At 42.6% G+C, this 18822-nt stretch overlaps 1 protein-coding gene across 1 annotated transcript; it reads right to left on the minus strand.

The window, feature by feature from the left end:
• Window positions 1–958: 958 nt before the first annotated feature.
• On the minus strand, window positions 959–14159 carry LOC119728101. Its single transcript, XM_038200174.1, has 11 exons — window positions 13897–14159; window positions 13192–13324; window positions 12258–12532; window positions 9587–9713; window positions 7318–7474; window positions 6666–6841; window positions 6309–6450; window positions 4603–4731; window positions 4101–4186; window positions 3074–3850; window positions 959–2456 (listed from the first exon to the last, which is right to left on the minus strand). The coding sequence occupies exons 1-11, from the start codon at window positions 13992–13994 to the stop codon at window positions 2148–2150; spliced, it is 2409 nt and encodes an 802-aa protein (XP_038056102.1). The 5' UTR covers window positions 13995–14159; the 3' UTR covers window positions 959–2147.
• Between the last annotated feature and the right edge of the window lie 4663 nt (window positions 14160–18822).

Genomic DNA, 18822 nt, shown 5'->3' on the forward strand with positions numbered 1-18822 from the left:
TACTCTTTTTCGGAAGACGAATTCCATCAATTTTTTTGTTGTTGTCACGCAAAAAGCGATTTGTCACTCCCGACGAACATATCATCAAACTGTACTAGGATGTGCGCAGGCGCAGCTTTGACATGATTTACAATGGGCGAACCAAACTCAAGTGTGCACGTGTCCGATTATTAAAAGTTCAAAATAGTCCAATTTTTTTTTTATCTTCGGCTAATAAGCAGAACTTGCCGGACCCCCTGGGCATCTACTCTTCCGGTGTTACATTGGATCGTGTCCCTCGAGGGAGAAAGGGCGCAACGGGTGGGCGTACACCAACCCCCTGCGGGGGTCGAGGGTCGTGTTTGCATAACCAGCGAGTCCACCTGGGGACGAGGTTGCCGCGGGCAACGACCGGGCACTATCAGGGATTTACGAAATCTTGGTCTCGTTTTCAGTATCGGCTTCAAGAGAAAGAGAACTTACATCATATCCTTATCCACAACGTTATCAATAAAACGGGGATTAATAGTACATACAATGATTTTTCATCTTGATTATGTGTATCAATTCCTGATTATGCAAATAGTTTTAATAAGTATCTACGTGATTAAACGTACCATTTTTAAGCAAGTTTATACCATTTACGTATTGTTTTTAGTTAATTTTTTTTCGTCTGCCAAACTGTAAAGGCCTGCATAACAACACGTTTCATCACTAAATAAGTACAGAGTCTTCTTTGCTATTTAGTTCTGCGCCTGAAAAGAATACTGACGGGTGCCATAAAATAAAAGATTACAAATTAGGTCCTTGGAATGATAGTACATGAATGCTTATGAATGCAATGGTAAGAATAATTTCACGAGGTGACAGATGGTGGAATGGAACATTTCATCTGCCACCGAATGAGATCATTCTTTCCATTGCACGAAATGTGAAACATTCAGTATTTGTCTTATACATGTACAACACCTGAATAAATTCTCATCATCTGATTGGTCAGAACCACCAATCGTGTGACCGTGCAATGGAACTTACATTCACCGTGCAATAGAACTTTCTGCGGTGCGGACGGGCCGCGGGACGAATAATTATTCAATGACATGTGACCAACGACCCACCAATCAGATGACGGGAATTTATTCAGGCGTTGTATGACACGGAATATGCAATGCACTAAATCAAGAAAGAAAGCTTGTGCAAATATAACTATAGGTGCTGCATTTGCGATACACATTTTATCTTTTACTCGTGCTTTCAATTCTTCTTATTCGGCAGATCTCAAAGCTAATTTCTTATTCTGAGCGACTGGAACAGTGCTTTTGTCACCGTCCGTTACCGAAGTGTCTGAGGTTGCTCCGTGCTTGCCTCTTGGGGGCGCTGTGCACTCAGGCTCCCTTTTCAAGTAGTGTTTTTTCCCGCTCGTTTTCAACGCCCTACTCTGAGTGTGCTGGTAACTCATTTTCTTGAGTTCTCAATTTATACATTTTGTTCAGGTAGTCAGCATTTGCGGGCTGTGCTGGCGAGCAAGTTCGAGCGAGGACCAGCGACCAGTGGTTGTTTTGTGACGTAACTTACACCTGCGAATAGCAACATGCCTGGTCACAAAACTTTTGGGTCCCGGTGTAGCATGAATTTAGGCTTTATGAAATACAGACTCAATGTTGGTATTGTGCATGCTCATGCATAGATAATAAAGAGAGGGACCGGTTACGTAAGAGGGTTTAATCAATAAAAGGGGAAAAGAGACCGATTTTCATACGAGTCGGATTTTCATATGACACCGGCTCCCTGCATTATGATGCGCGCTGCTATTGGTATCCAGCAATTTATCTCAGTTAGTTGCTAATGGAGATCAATGTCAATGCAACCGTGCCGGGGCCCCAGACTCAATTCCTTAATAATAATAGTCGACTAGAGTAGTCCAACAATCCTGCGTTCGAGTGAAGTAAGTCGAGCTATGGCTAACCCTATCGATCGAACTTGCTCTATAGCCGTATGCACGAACCTTGCGCACGAAATGCCCGTACATTTTTCTTTTAAATGGAAAGTTGTCATTAGTAAAGACTTAGTAAAGAGGATTTGCTGTCACCAGATAGATCGGATGGGTCAAGCGAACCTGACCATTTTGGCTCTGATCGTGCTTCCCTCTTGGGGGCGCACTATGTGCTTCAAGCCTCCTCGTCTGGCCTCCAACCATTCCGGAACGCGTCCACCTTCTCCGCCTGGAAGTCGGTCAGCTCCAGCTGCTTGCGCACCGTCTCGCTGTTCAGCAGCATCAGCAGCGAGCCGTTGATCTGGTAGAGTTGGAAACGGTTCACGATGTTCTCGTCCAGCCTGAGCAGGCGAAGACACTGCGCCAGCTCGGAGCTGGTCAGCGTGCTGATGTCCTTCGGGATGTGGTTGACGCGCGTGATGCGCCGTGTAGGCTTGCAAGGCGTGATGGGACGGCTCTGCACCGTAGCAGACGCCTCTGGAGGCTGAAATATTATGATATTCAAGACTGATGCTTCAGGTAAAGTTCATTATATTTTTTTCTCTAATAATCCAGTTTGGTATCCAACTATGTATACACATCAAAACGATGTTCTTCTTTGGAGATATAAACGATCCGAACAAATGTAGGGATGCTGCGTAGCACTGTAGAGCATTGTAAAACATTAATAGCAAAAGTTAAACAGTGCTCATCGGATAGTAGTTGTGTAACGATGCGAGAGATATGGATGACAAATCTTAAAAGGTATATCAATAATATTGTAGATTATATTCTACTCAGTATAAAAGTAGACCATTCAAAATTCTAAACTTTACGATGCACCATTGTGTTACAGCAAAATGTATGCTTCAACCTATATGTGCGAATATTTCCACTTTTAGGAACTACTTTTTCATTGCATGCAGTTTGCGGATAACCATTACTTTTTATACCTCCTCACTGACTTATATACATGTGCGAGCGCGCGGTTGGAATTTCAAACCGGTTTATGAGGTGCGCACATAAACTTCAACTTACTCGAACAGCGGACATATTTAATGGGGACACTGATGTAAGACTGCATGTTTAAACAGAGAACGAAGGCTATACCGGGAGTCTTACCTTGCTTGCATCGTGTGATGATGGCGAGTCAGAAGAATCAACCTTCTCTATCAGACTCTCTGCTGATTTGGAGGAAGCAGTCAGCCTTTTTTTCCCCATTCCTTTCGTCGGATACAGAGGCTTCAGGTACTCGGCCGAGGCGGATGCAGGCCGGCCGCACCAGATCGGCGCCTCGTGAGACCGCTCCAGTCGTCCCGGTGACCGGTTCCTGCTCCGAAGAGTTTCGTGGACCGTGCTGAAACTGTGGCTTACACTCAAGTTGATTCGCTGGTTATCTGGGAAAATCGTGCGAGTCCGTGGGACCGGTGGCGCGCGGCGAGGCATGGGCGGTGGGGAGGACTCGGGCGTGGTCGGTTTGGGCGCGGTCGGTTCCGAGAACGCCACCGGGGGATCCGGTTCGATGTTCCCGTACACGACATCCGTATTACATTCCGGCCGCACGGGCGTGGTCCGCGGGGGAGGGGGCGGGGGCTTGCGGGTGGGCGGGGCGTCATGTGACTCGGGATTCGCAACTGGCATCTTGATCTCATCCATTTGGGCGTAGCTCGATTGTTGGGAGGTGAACTCTACAGGCGGGTCGGGGTGGGGAGGGATTGGGAGCGCCATTCGCGGGACGGGCTCATTTGTTGGGCAATCAGATGCGGATGGCGTTGCCCCGCCCGGTCGCCCTGTAACATATTCTCTTAGGTCGAAGGGGTTCGTGTACGGTCCACAGTCTGGCTCGCGGTCTTCGTTGTCCTCGTTCTCTGTTTTCGATGCCATGCGGAACGGACCAGCCTGCATTCAAATGAAACGAGGTTGATGGATGATGAGGAAATGACGTCACTGGACATCCTGAACACACGTTGTTGTTGTTGTTGTTGTTGTTTTTAAATACAACACGCATGTGCAATGGTTTTGAGGGCGCTTTGTATATGAAGTTCATGTCTGCTTATTTTGTTTTTAATTAATGCATGAAAAAGTAAAGCAAAATAATGTAATACATCGAAATTGAACAGCCACAAAAACATCGGTGAATTTAATATACCGTAGGCCTTTGCAGTTCTTCAAATAGCTGCTGCATGTTACGTGCCTGGATTTGGGATGGTAGCGTGCCGAATCTGCGGAACTGACCTAAATTGTGTAAACGAACAAACAAACAAACAAGTACAAACAAACAGCCAATACAAGTCCAAAAGCAGATGCCATTGACGATAAAACTTTTGGCCCAAGAACAACATCAACCTGTGTGCATGTATGACCTACCACTCCACTTATACTACAAACAAAAGTTACCTCGATTTCGTGAATAAGGCAAATTGATTGTAAAAAATGACAAACGAAATTTTCAGAAGCTATCGAATTAATTAATTTAGCAGTTGATATTTAGCTATCGCCGGTTTTCTGTCATCTCAGGTTCAACTTCCGAATTTCATTCTGGATGAGAAATTAATCACTTTGTTCATTCGTGATAAGTAATTCACAGAGACATAGTGGGAACCAATTTACCGGGAGGGATTGTCTTGTAGACACATATGTTTTGTCCATACCTGTGCCGGGGTTTGCTTCCGGTGGTAGAGGCGGGAGCTCCCGTTGGTCCATCCGCTTTTTCACGTCCGGATTGACGTGCAAACGGCAAAACCCGTTGTCTTCACAGTCATCAACCTCGTTATCTGCGCCTAAAGCGGAGCCAACATAGGGATGTCCCCCAAAACATAATGCTCGTGTACTTTGCTATTATTAAGCTCTGTCAGGAGCTCCCACAAGTCACTTGCTGGTCGGTCTGTCGGTCTGTCGGTCTGTCGGTCGGTCTGTCGGTCCCGAAAATTGACCAAAAGTATGGTGTTCCACATGTGCCATTTGTCAGCTCTGGCAGGGATCATTTGATCGATTTCATGCAAGACTGTCATGCAAGACTTCTAGCAACACGGCCAGAGCTTATTGTGCACTCGCACTCGTCCAGATATCTTGTGAGTGAAAGCTTTTCGCGCTGTCACACTGTACGTGTACACACATTCTGGAATTTGTATTCTTGTGGAGACATTTCTTTGTTCTCGTGTAGTACAGTTTTCGAGTTTGAAATTGAAGTTTCAAAATGCTCAGAATTTATTTCCTGGGCTGAAATTTGGACTAAATGTCCCTTTTCTAAAACTCTTCCATTTGCGACCGATCAACCTACCTTGGAAATTCCTAGTTTTTGAGTAAAATCCATATATCTATTTCGTGAAATTCTTGTGGAGACGTATTCATCTATAGAAATGTTCTTGTGGAGACGTATACAATCTTGTGTTCCCTATTGTGTGCATGTCTCCTTAAGGTAGTAAATTCCAGCACCCATTGCGTGAGATGTGTTCACGTGGGTCTGAAAATAACTGAATGTAAATTCGACGTTAAGAGCAGTATATTCTATTCGTCTTTAAGAGAGTACTTTGTTTCAAGGTAATCACGCGCTGTCAACCATTTTAACCGATTTACTTGGCAATTCAGAAACCTTTGCCCGAATAGATGTATACTACATGTAGATCCGTACGAATTTGTGACATTTTAAAATAGAACCAGAACAAGAAGACAAATCAAGCAAACTTAAGCTGATCTCTGAGCTTGTCCATGCAACTGATGCAGATAATAGCTATTCACCAAATGTCTTTCCGGATTTAGAACCCCTATAGTCGTTACGGGGTTTTCATATACGATAGCACTGCCCAGATCCCTTCATAACCAGTCTACAACTAGTCTAGGCCACAAGCAGTGATGTAGTGCCTTGATGCTCAAGCTGGGCCGTAAGGCTGCCTTAAGGCTAGATTTAAGGGCCTAGGCCTGGGTCTTAAGGCTTGAGAGCAAAAGCCTTGGTATTGGCCTTCAGGGATCAAATCCTTGCAATTTTGAGTCAAGGCTCTTCAAGGCCCATAGATTTTGGCATTATCTGGATCCTTTTCATATTAAATGTTTGTATTTTTTCCGTTCTGCAAACATCACAGATCCGAGTCAGCTCCCCAGAAAGTCTGTCATCTACTCGCACCCCGGATTTGTGTGTTGACACACTTTCAGTTTCACAGCATACCACACTTATTACATTACCATAATCTCATTTTATAAGAATGTATTGGGAAGGGGCATACAAGTAACAGCCAGCCAGTCAATGAGTCAGTGAGATATGGACACAGAGGACACTTTATAGTTGGCCCTCTGGGAACAGCAAAAACAAGCAATAACTTTATCAACTACGAACTGACTATAGAACAACTGCCCACCCTACCTAGAGAAAGGTCGGGGGCGCTTATGCTGCGAGTCTTGCTGGGCATACCCGTCACATGTGTCGGTCCTGCCGTAGAGATCGGTGGCTCCTCCGTCCGGGCAAACGCCACCAATGGTGTGGCAAACTCGCAGATAAAGAGCTCCTAAAGAAGAGGAAAAACATCAGAGTAGGTTTTTATACCCACCTTTCCATAAACACTTCTTAGTCTGTCACGGTATAGGTTTGGATCCGGATGGCGGGGGGGGGGGGGACATCCCCCCCCCCAATTTGTGGGGCTGGGGAAGGTAATGGCAATCGGTTCTCCGCAGTTACTTATCCCAGTGCGTATACTTTTAAATAAACGAAAAAAACACTGACCACGGGTATTTTATCCATGCAACAGTCGCCGAACATGTCCAACAGGGACATGTATGTCGCCCTCTTGTGGACCATGTCCTGGCAGATCTGGAACAGCACGTTGGCGTTCTTGGTCAGCACCACCCAGGGCACGGCGGCTGTTTGGTGTCGTGCCGACCTGGCCTTAGCCCCATTGCCTACAGAGGAAAAAAAATGCAAAGTCACTTTTTGATTTAGGGCCTACGAAAAATTTGGTGGCCTACGAAACATTTGAAAGTGTGCCAACAGGCTTTCAGAGCTACCAGTTTGGCCTGGCTTGCTTAGTACAGCTTAGCATCAACGTTAACATGTATGTCGCCCTCTTGTGGATCATGTCCTGGCAGATCTGGAACAGCACGTTGGCGTTCTTGGTCAGCACCACCCAGGGCACGGCGGCTGTTTGGTGTCGTGCCGACCTGGTGGCCTACGAACCATTTGAAAGTGTGCCAACATGCTTTCAGAGCTACCAGTTTGGCCTGGCTTGCTTAGTACAGCTTAGCATCAATGTTAACATGTATGTCGCCCTCTTGTGAAATTGGTGCTGGTTCAAAGTGTGGAGTTGGGCCTATCCTGCGGAACACAGGCGCCTGGCGCCTACGGAACACCTAATCCGGCCCTGAATCGCTCCACTTACCAAGAGGCTGGGCAAGAGCGCCTACATCCACCGCAGTGCCGACCAGGAACTCGTGGGTGATCTCGCGCTCTAGGACCAGGGTGCCTTCCAGCTGGGGGAGTAGCTTGAGCAGGTCCGACTCGGGGTGAAGGTGTGACTGGGGATCCCTTAGGGTCACCTGTAAAGGGGAGGAACAGTGAGGGTTTAACAAAAGTGAATAAGGTATACAGGGTGACCCAAAAAAATTGCCTTTTTTTTCCAAAAATGTGATCGATGAATATTTATGTTAAGCATATCAGATTAAAGCTGAGAGCTTTTTCTTTCAAATACTGAAAAAAAAATCATGAAAACAGCACATTGGGTTGCTGAGAAAATGCCAATTAATGTCCATTCCAATGGCATTACCAAAGTTAACTTAAGGGATTTCACACTGTACAGCAGTATACAAATAATGAATGTTTGTGAGTGCAATGGTAAGAATAGTTTCATGAGGTGACAGATGAAATGTTCCATTTCACGAGGCGAAGCCGAGTGGAATGGAATATTACATCTGTCACCGAATGAACTTATTCTTTCCATTGCACGAACGTGAAACATTCATTATTTGTTTTATATAACACCTGAATAAATCCTTGTCATCTGATTGGTTGACTTTTAAAAGCCAATGTTCAACAGGTTGAGAACTATAATATTCAATTAATCTCACCTTAAAACTTTTCCATAAGTTTAGAACTCAAATAGTTCAATAAGTTCAGAACTTTTATTGCCAATTTAAACACCACAGCGCCACCATCGGCAACATGTGCAGTGACAGTGCAATGGTACTTCTAATCACAGTGCAATAGTACTACTGCGCGTTGCGCGCCGTGCATTGGTACGAATAATTCAAGACATGTGATCAACGATCCACCAATCAGATGACGGGGATTTATTCAGGTGTTGTATAATATACATTAGTGCATGAAATGCATGTAACGCACTGTGTCCTAATCCTTGTAAACATCACGGCACATAATATGACAAGAGTATGTAAACCTTTTAATTTCCACCTATACAGGTATCTTATCCTTTTTAGTTCTATTTCCAACCTTTATCAGCATTATAAATACATTATGTCAAAATATTAAAGAAATTGCACAAAATAATAAAAAATAATTGCACGGAGGGTTAATTTACAGTAACATGTTTCACTGTTTGAAGCTCCTTTGGAAAGGATAAAAAAATCACTTCTTTTACATATTTAGCATTTTCTCAGCAACCCAATGTTCTGTTTTCATGATTTTTTTCCAGTATTTGAAAGAAAACAACACTCAATTTTTATCTGATATCAAAAACATAAACATTACCCATCACGTTTTTGAAAAAAAGGCAAATGTTTCAGGGTAGCATTTTTTTGGGGGGTCACCCTGTATCATGCTCCATGTTAGTAGCAAATCCGAGCATGTTATCACTGTACACTAACATCAAAGGCCCCCTTCAATGGCGAAAAAGCACTGTGTCAGCTATTGTACAAAGCAACTTCCACATGGCGGAATATCTGAATAATAGCTTATCACAAAGCTTTTGAGCCATTGAAGGGGCATTTGTGAGTTAACAATAACAGCATACTCGGAATGGCCTATGATAGAAATAGAACTTTGAAAATTCACGATCACGGCAACATCGAACTTCTGCGGGGCTACTGTCTAATTTACAAAGAGTGAAATTCGGGACTAGACGTTTCAGAGTGAAAATCACTCTCATTTCCGATTAAAATAGTCTGAAAAATGAACCACTTCAGTCGAAGCTCGAGCGAAAACTCGATCTTTACGATTGAAGAAATTTCACTCTAAAACGTTTAGTACCTAGTTTTTGACTGTGGGAGTGAATCTTCATTCGATCGAATGGAGTGAATTTGCACTCTTTGCAATTAAGAGAGTAGCTGGTATGATTGGGGTTGCTCATGACCAAAATTGTACAAAAAAACCCATATGGCCGCATTTTACTACATTTTACAGCATTACTTTATACTGTCAACAGCAGTAACAGATCTGCCCCCCTCCCGTTCAGCCGCTGACTAATATTATGAAACTAGTAAACTTGGGCCAAAAATAATTAATGGAATGTTAAAGTTCCTAAATTTAATTTCAAATGCTTCAAAGGTAAACATTTTGGAATATTTAAATTTCGGATTTTGGAATTTGATTCTAAATTCCCGATTCTAGCGGCCGAGATGAAGTCAAAAGTTGGCGACACACGGCACCTGCAGCCGAGGTTTTATAAAATTGTTTCACCGGAGGAGGTTGTATACCTTGCACGGTAAGACGAACCGCTTGAGCATGTCTTGCAAAGTGTACCCCTCCGGGTCGGGAATAGCCTCGAACCCTCCTGCCCACTTCATGCTCAGCATCACCTCTTCACCGTCCGGCTTGCGACATCTGAGATAATTGAAAAGTCGTCATCAGAATCAAACGATTATCCCAAGTTTAAACCATTGCTATGACGTCACACTATTGTTAAAATTGTGGATTCGGATCTACGAATCTCTTACACTGGTCACAAAGTGTGGATTCGGAACGACGAATCTTTAGTAAAGTGTGGATTCGGAATTACGAATCTACACTTTAAACACGTCGGACAATTGTTCTCCATAATGAGCATGAATAGGCCCGTCTGCGTGAAGTTTGCTTTCCAAAAAATACCAATGCATCTTCACTCTCAGATTCTTCGCCGTCACTGCAAAATCTACTTTTAGTCAGAAAGAAATCGTCGTCTGAACTATCCATTTTGACGTAACGAGCCTATACACACAAAATGACTTGGTTGTACGGGTGTGGCGATGCACGTGCTAAACACGCCAGGAACAAATGTTGCAGCCTGACGCGCCTCGTGAATTCTTAAATTACGAATCCACACTTTCTCGTGTATTCTCCTTAACATAGTCAGGTTGACGAAGTGGTGTTTTCTCGCCTGCCAGTACTATTGACGTTTATCATTCGAATTCACAGTTTCTAATGCTCATTTTTGTCAAGCAAACCTCGATTTAGTGCACTTGTCAGACAATTTGAAATTCATTTCAAGCACATTTAAACGATGTGCACTCGTTTTCGTCCGGTTCAAGAGTATTCAATTTCGTCTCGTCTACGCAAAACCTTGTTATTCAGAAATCAAATTCGTCTCATTGATTTATATAAGACGAATTCGATCTGTGAATGCTGCCATTCGGCAACAACTTAGACAAATTTGGTCTGCCATGACGAATATTCGAGACCGGGGACTAAAGAGGGTGACCAAACTTTAAAATTGAATGGTAAATGAATACTGGTTTTGGTAAAAGCCTGTGAGTTTTTTTTCGTGGACAAAATTGAATGTTAGAGGCGGTGAATTTGAATGAAAAAATCTTTTAAGATCTATGAAAATCTATGAGTCGCGTCGGCTTCGAATCTCATCCAGGCTTGAATGTGTTTTTTTTTCCCTGGAATATCTTCAGGGTTTCTTCGTACACCTCTATTATATTGCACACACCCTTGTCATGTCCTCTCTAAGCTACCGTGATGTATGTGGAACTTTGGACCTTTGCTTTCATTCTCGTTAACAGGGGCGTAGCACGGTCATTTTCATGGGGGGGGGGGGTTTAACAGTTTTTTGAAAAGGGCACTTTTCATCCGTGGTGAAAATCTAGAAAGGTTTGGGGGTGCTGTTCAAAACCGACAATTATGCACACGCAGGGCCAATACATGGTGCTTTTTAGGGCGATACATGTCCGAAATTCTGAAAAAGGCACCCGAAACGGCAGATGCCACAAAAAAGGGCACCTGCACTTCTTGTTTCAATAGGGCACTTGTTCATAAGAAAGGGTACTTCGTAAAAAAGGGCACTTTTTACAAATTATTGGGGAAGTAATCCTGTTGAAAAAGGGCATTTGCATGGAAAAAGGCAGTCTTTACAAAATATTGGGGGGGGGGGGGGTAAATACCCCCTTTACCCCCCCCCCCCCCCCCCCCCCCGCTGGCTACGCCAATGGTTAATAACACATAGTTTTTTAATCAAAGGTTGAGCAAAAGGACATTCTTCAAAACGTGTATACATGAAACCTTACAGTGAGCCCAAGGGGACATACGATTTTTTTTTTTTCAATTTAACTGTCACGGTCTCACGGTCTCGTTCCAACGAGTTAACGACTTGTTTGCTATGGGAACAATACATCATGTCATGGGAACGAGAATATACGCTTTCGCATGTCCCTTTCGGGACTCCGTAGAGCACAGACAAGAACATTGCCTCTGTGCGTGTAAAATAAGCAGCTTTATGTTTAGACTTGGCCAAGTCTGGGTTGCGCTCGGTCTGTGCCTAAATCCACTCACAGCGCATATCGCATACGTCCTTACAGTACATAACGCGCGCCCTCATGCGTCGAATCCGGACCATCATGTTAAAAACGTACATGTACATGTTATTTTCAAGTGAATTGCTAACTTTTGCACCACATGTATGCACATGCTCTGCAGTACATGCACACAAATGTACGTGTAATACGCGTGTTGTACAATGTACATGCAGCGTGTGCGCATTGTTATACGGCACTGAAGTGGAACGCGCGCTGAAGTGTACCTTGTCAGGCATCTGGAAAGACGTAAACTAAGTGATTTTCGCAACTTTTTTTTTAAGATACCGACTTAAGGCAATTCCGACTTGAGTCAAGTCTACTTTATGTTATGCAGTAGTACTGTTTGCCATAATTATGTTAACACATTGAATACAGTGGACGTAGTGTCACACCTAACTGAACCTGATAAAAAAAACAGTCTACAAAAATGTTTACAGAATGTCAGAAAAGGTAGGATGAATTCAAAGTTGATCGAACCAGAATATACTTTTCACTGCTACTATTTATTATTTATTTATGCTGGGATGCTATTCTGTGCGAGTGGTTGACAAGCCTTGAAATGTAGCCAACGGATGCGAGGAAGCTGAGAGCTTACCTGAGGAAGCCGCGGTCTTCCAACCACGACTCGCACATGGCCAGCCCAAGTATCTCCAAGATGTCGTCCTTGTCCGGCCCTTCGCCCTTCTTACACGGCCGCTTCTTGACCCGGACGAAGTGCGGGGTCAACTCGGCCAACTTGCGGACGCTCTTGAAGTATTTGGGCATCTTGTCGCCCGCTTGGTGCACCGGATCGAAGCGACCGGAGAAGTTCTTGGGGAAGCAGATACGAATGGGCTCCGGGGGATCAGGGTACCTGCTGCCGTCCCCCTCCTACACGGTAACATTTCCAAAAAAACCCTATTTATCCAATGAAAGTAGCGGAATTGGCTCATGAATATGAATGAGTTGAAATAAAAGCCATTAGTACCCATAGAACTTAAAATAACGCTCGCTCGCGCGCACGTCGTGCGCGTTCTTCAAACTGAGGGCAAGTTCACGCAAGAACTATTGTTGACCATTGGTTAACCATAGTTCGACTTAAATTAGACCGAACTCTGTCTAGTCGACGATGGTTGACTACGCTAGTCGACTATTTGGAACCAACCTACTGGGGTTGGTTGCATCGCTGGTATAAACCAATAGCCGCGCGCATTCATAACGTACAACAGGGAGCCAAGATCCAGAAGTTTTGCGATGACATTTTGACCAGCGTTTGACAAGACGTTCGCACGTTGCTCAGTCGTAAGGTACGCAACGAATCAACCACTAGTCGACGAATGGTCCTTGCCCGAAAATGGCCTATGGCGCGCATGCCTTAAGCTTCTGGTTTTTGTTACACTTCTTGGCCGAAGAGCAGTCAGCGCGCGTACGACATGCGCGCAAGCGTGGTAATACGCGGTCATTAAGGGCTTTTATTGACCGATCCACTACTATACGCCCCGCCAACAGCACCAGCGCCATTATTGAGGTATAAAGACTTTATTACTAACCACAATTTTAGTCAGTACCATATCCACGCGCTGGATTTCGTGCATCTTGATGACGTCCATGGCGGAAAAGCAGGAATTAGTCGTGTTGCCATAGTAACCCTCGCAGATGCGGACCAATGTGGGCAGCTTATATCTGCCGTTTAGAAATCAAATATAATTGTATTTCACTTCGAAAATTGGTCGAATAATAACGTCAATATATCAAGCGTATAGCGGCAAATGCAAGAAAATGCCAGCAAAATGCAGTTGAAGCTCAGACAAGAAAAACAATGGGAATCGACAACAAGATAATATTTACTTCAATAATTAAACAAAACTTCGATCCAAGGCTGCACTTGGTGGCCATCTTAGAAAATGATGACCACCTATGTTTTTTCCGTTTATTGTTTTCCCTGCTATAAGACACATTCATATTTTGCGTCACTTATCTACTACACTAATACGCTATTGGCATATAGAAAATTAAAAGCAACGTTCGTAGACCTTAAGACCAGCACCAGCAGAAGCAGCAACAGCAGAGTCGGAAGCGGCGCAGCAGCAAAAGAGCCTGCAGAAGTAGCAGCAGCAGCAAGTGAAGCACCAGCAAAAGCAGCAGTATATGAGCAGCAGCAGTCGCAGCAGTAGAAACATAAGTTTAAGCAGCAGCAAGGAGTTTTGTATACAGTACGCAGCCGCAGCAGCAACACAAGCCAATATCTGACTTACTTTTCAATAAGCTGAAGCGGACTGTAAGACGTATCAAGCCAGTCCAGACTCCCCATGGCTGAAGCGTAGCACCCTTGGCTAGCCAGAGTCGTCGTCATCACCCCTTCCAGAATTAATCCTCGTCGTTTTTCGTCGAAAAAAAAAAGGCAGCACAACCACCAAAGGTCTAAAAAAATCTTTCCTCAGGTGAACAAACGTATCTTACAGAATAGTAAGAACTCTGTGACACGGTTTTCTTTTATACTGCCGATTATCGCAGCACCACCAAGTGTGATTCACTTGGTCGGTAAATCTTAGATGTGGATTTTGTGTTTACTGATGTCCCTTCATTTGATGAACGATGTTGATTCCTCCGATCAATCTAAAACTAATTTAAATGTTGCAGAACTGCATCACACTGCCCGGCAGATGGTTCCCCAATGTCGACGATGTCGCCCCTGAAAAACACTTTTCTGAAAAATCGGCGTTTCCCGCTAAATTGAACATCCCGTATCTGAATGTACCAATCGTAACGTGTCGTGGATTCGAAGGGCTCCAGTTAATATGATGGTGAACGCAATACCATCGAAAATATATCGGTTCTTTTTCCGCAGGGCAAAACAGGACTTAACCACTAATTCACATTACATCTACAGCGAGGTACATAGGCCTACTAATACACAGCTAACCAAAACTACACTGCACAGCTCACTAAAACTCCCAAGTAAACTGCACTGCTACATGTATTATGAAAACAAGTCATATACAGCAACAATATCATACACAGTAGTAGCGCGAAAACGTGACCACACTTCCGCTATAAATCCTTTCACGTCGATCCTTCCTCTTGCGTTTCGGACTAGGAGCTATGATCGCTATCGCTAGTTTCAGTCTCTTGCAGTTTCAACATTTGTGTATTATTATTTTCTTCCATTTCACTGTTGATGTTTCAAAGCACTTTTCGTTTTGGGGAATTTTATCAGCAATTTCATTTCCCTTATACGGCTGTATGTACATGTTTCGCGCGCGCGCGTGCTCGCTCGGGCTCATTTGCCGAAAGTGGAAGACACAAATTGTCAAATTTGGGCAATCTAATTAGTCGTTGTTCAGAGCTAGTCCAGCTATGATTACTTCAAACTATAAATGGGAACATTTTATTTACAACTACAGTACATGTACATAGTGAACTCTGTCACGAGCCAATGTGGCCCATCAGGCCGGCGTTTACCTCCGGTTTCAGTAGCATGAAACGACTGAGAATATTTCCATTCCCACTGGACGGGATGCTAGTCCATCTCCCCAGTTACTCCCCAGCAAATGCCGGTACCCTTTTATACTCCTGGGTGGAGACAGGCAGGTGGGGATAAAGTGGCTTGCCCAAGGACACAACATATGGCCAGCAGTTTGATTCGAACCCCTGATCCTCTGATCATGCGTCACAAACCCTAACCACTAGGCTACACTCTCCCCTCTACAACTACATTTCCAATAATTTCCTTGTACAAAAAAATTTCACAGAAAGTATCCCAACATTTAAAAAGCAGAAATCAAAAACAAATTTTAGATATCTCTTAAAAAATAAAAAAAATCTACAACCAGGCTTGCGAAGATGTAGGCCATCTAAATTCAAACACGGGAAACAAAGTTGATTTACTGTGGCCATCCTTTATTTTGGGGGCAATCTAGGGGCAGTTAAATTAATGGTTCCATCCATGATAACATCTCGGCTGATACTCAAAACGTGCTTGAAAATCACACTGGGAAAGCAGTCCATATTTTGTTTCGATGTTACTCACATTTTTACAAATTTTCCCAACAATGTTTTGGAAATTCCCATATGGTGGCACGTTGATTAAATATGTCCAACACTCACAGTATAAACAGAGCAAGGTGTGCTTGATTTCAATGTGCCACTTATTATAATATCACTTTCGGTACAACACACATCACCTCAGAAAATTTCCAGATACATTGTACATGTAGCTCATATAGAAATGTGCCACCATAAACGGACCATCACCGGCCATGAAATGGAAACCTCTGTTGTGCTTCCGGCCGTAGGCGGGTGGGTGAAGCAATGAATAATTCATTAGTTTTGATGGGACAATAATGTTTATTCATGAGAAAAGGACTATGACGTCACAGCATTGTTGCTATTTAGTCAACTAGTCACAAATTTTAAAAGAAGGGCTGTCGTCGAGCTGCCGCAGTAATCCAGTGGATAGTAAGATGAGCTATGGATCAAAAGACCCCTGGTTCGAATCCACATGAATGATCCAGGAAATTAGCTTCACCCAAATACGGAGAAAAGTGCCTCGCGGCCCAACACAAAATACCTAGAAAGCACTCAGAGAGCGCAAACATCCGCCATGGCTAAACAATTACCCGCCATATTGTCAGTACAACCAAAAGAAATACTGGCATAAATGGTGAAGAATCCTTTTCAAAAAATCCTGGATCCAGACCAAGATCCGGATCACTTCCAAAATCTAATCGATTCGTACTTGTACCAAAGGACCACCCCTAACAAACTTTGAAGGCAAATCCGTACGTAAGTTTTTGACAGACAAACCGACAAACTAACCACATCCGATGAAAACATAACCTCCTTGTCTGAGGTAATAATACACAAAGACAAAACAGAAACAAGATGACTAAACTAAACCAACCCAAACAACCCCACCCCCCCCAAAAAAAAAAATGATAAAGGGGAAACCCCAAACAAATCACCGTGGCCCTCAACATATAGACATTGAAACTTTGAAAAGAAAAGCACATATGTTTCATTTAATGTCGAAAAGGCGCAGTAGCTTTTTTTATTCAATAATAAAGCATATATGCATACTATTACTCTTAATGTACAGGGTGACCCTAAAAATGCAACCTTGAAATATTTGTCTTTTTTTTCAAAAACGTGATCTGTGAATTGTTATGTTTTAAGTAGCAGATTCAAGCTGAGAGCTTTTTTCTTTCAAATACTGAAAAAAAATCATAAAAATGGCAGATTGGGTTGCTGAGATAATGCCAATTATGTAAAAGAAGTGATTTTTCATCCTTTCCAATTGTGCCTCAAACAGTGAAACATGTTCCTGTAAGCCCACTGTGCAATTGTCTATCATTTGTGCAATTTCTTTATTTTTTTGCTATATTTATGATGCCGAAAAGGTTTAAAATATGACTTACAGGATAAGATACCTGTTCAGGTGGAAAATAAAAGGTATTTCCATCGAGAACTCATTTGTACTCATGTCATATTATGTGCCGTGTTGTTTGTAAGGATTAGGACACAATGCGCTACTTGCATTTCATGCACAAAAAGGTACAGAATAAAATCATGAACTGTGGTGTGCCATTGGAATGGACCAAAAATGAGGTGTTTGACATAATTGGCATTTTCTCAGCAACCCAATGTGCTAGTTTCATGAATGGACCGATCCAGTAAGCCCCGCCCACTGCGCGCACTGGGCAAATTAACACGCGCTCCTCTCCAATGCCACACTGCATTTTCCTGCCGCGCGCATCATACGCGCGTGCACGCATGTCGGAATTTTGTGCACGCACGTCGGACGTAAATCAAGGTTGTGATTGGTCAGACCACCATGGGGCGGTGCTTACTGGATCGGTCCATTGTTTCAGTATTTGAAAGAAAAAGCTCTCAGCTTGAATCTGATAGCCAAAACGTAATGAACAAATCATGTTTTTGAAGAAGAAAAAAAGGCAAATGTTTTAGGGTTGCAATTTTTTTGGTCACCCTGTATATATAAAACGCAAAATGTTTGCCATTTTATAATACATGTATATAATATCAAGATACACAGTGTTAGAACTACAGATATTATGTTGCCTTTAAAAATTCAATAATCCTGCAGATGTTAGTATCAAACATTAGGGGAAAAACCAACCAACAACCCAGTTTTCAAAAAACTTCTTTAAAAAGTAATATGAGCCGAACGCTTTCTGGGGGTAATAAGCTATTTTCAACACAAAAATGGTTAACATGTGTATACAGAATGTGTTTTTTTACACCTAGTGTTGTAATGATGTTTCTTCCGAACAAGAAAAGGGCATTTTAAACGACAGTTTGAAAGGTACTACATTTATTTCAGAAACGAAAAGTACAACTGTACTCCACATTTTGGGACAGAAAACTCTTTGAATAAAACTAGACAGTTCAAAAAATTTCAAAACTGTAATACATTTCTAAATGTATGAAATATTTAAAAGATCATATTCACACATCATTTATTTCACTGTGAATAGTCTAAAAAAATGTACAAATATGAATACTTCGGCGTTTTTCTAAAGTACATCATTCCTGCTTATGCAAGCATTCAAGCTTAATAACAGCAAAACTAGCAAAACACCAGATTTATAGCGTAACATAAAAACTGAAAGTGCATTGCGTTTTTGCACACACGAAATAATATACAGGCTAGAAAAAGTAAATACATTGTAAAAAGTACATGTCACTTTCATGTATAAACACTATATATGCATGTAAAATGGCAAGTCAAAACGAAAGGCAAAGTTAAACAAATATTTCGCACGCACAGTGTGCAGTATATAGGTCATCTAAAAAAATATACATTCAGTGTGCTATTTATTTTCACACTGATATTGTACATGTAGGTTAAAAAAACAACCACCTCCCAACTCCCAGATAAGCAAACTCGACATGATAACCATTCGCTTCCAACTCATAGGAAGACATGAAGGATGAAGATTTATACATGTACAAGTAATTAGATATATTCATAAAACGTATGTACATGTACATGTACATGTACATGCAAAGATTAGTTGCATAAAAAATATAAAGTTTGTGAACTAACATAACATGTATTTTCAGTAAAGAAAGCGTATAAAGCATTAGAAATTCACAAATTTATGTTAAAAAAGCACCGTACGCATTCAACCTCAGGAGGAAATGCATAAAGAAGGAAACCC

This window comes from Patiria miniata, unplaced genomic scaffold (assembly GCF_015706575.1).
Source record: "Patiria miniata isolate m_02_andy unplaced genomic scaffold, ASM1570657v1 HiC_scaffold_20, whole genome shotgun sequence".
Classification (NCBI taxonomy): domain Eukaryota; kingdom Metazoa; phylum Echinodermata; class Asteroidea; order Valvatida; family Asterinidae; genus Patiria; species Patiria miniata.

Excerpts from the sequence above, each read along its gene's own strand:
- LOC119728101 (XM_038200174.1), bottom strand. The coding sequence starts at position 13,994 with ATGACGACGACTCTGGCTAGCCAAGGGTGCTACGCTTCAGCCATGGGG. Across the intron at positions 13,325-13,896 it reads CCGCTTCAGCTTATTGAAAA|ATATAAGCTGCCCACATTGG; the intron begins GTAAGTCAGATA and ends TCTAAACGGCAG. Across the intron at positions 6,842-7,317 it reads CGCTCTTGCCCAGCCTCTTG|GCAATGGGGCTAAGGCCAGG; the intron begins GTAAGTGGAGCG and ends TTTCCTCTGTAG.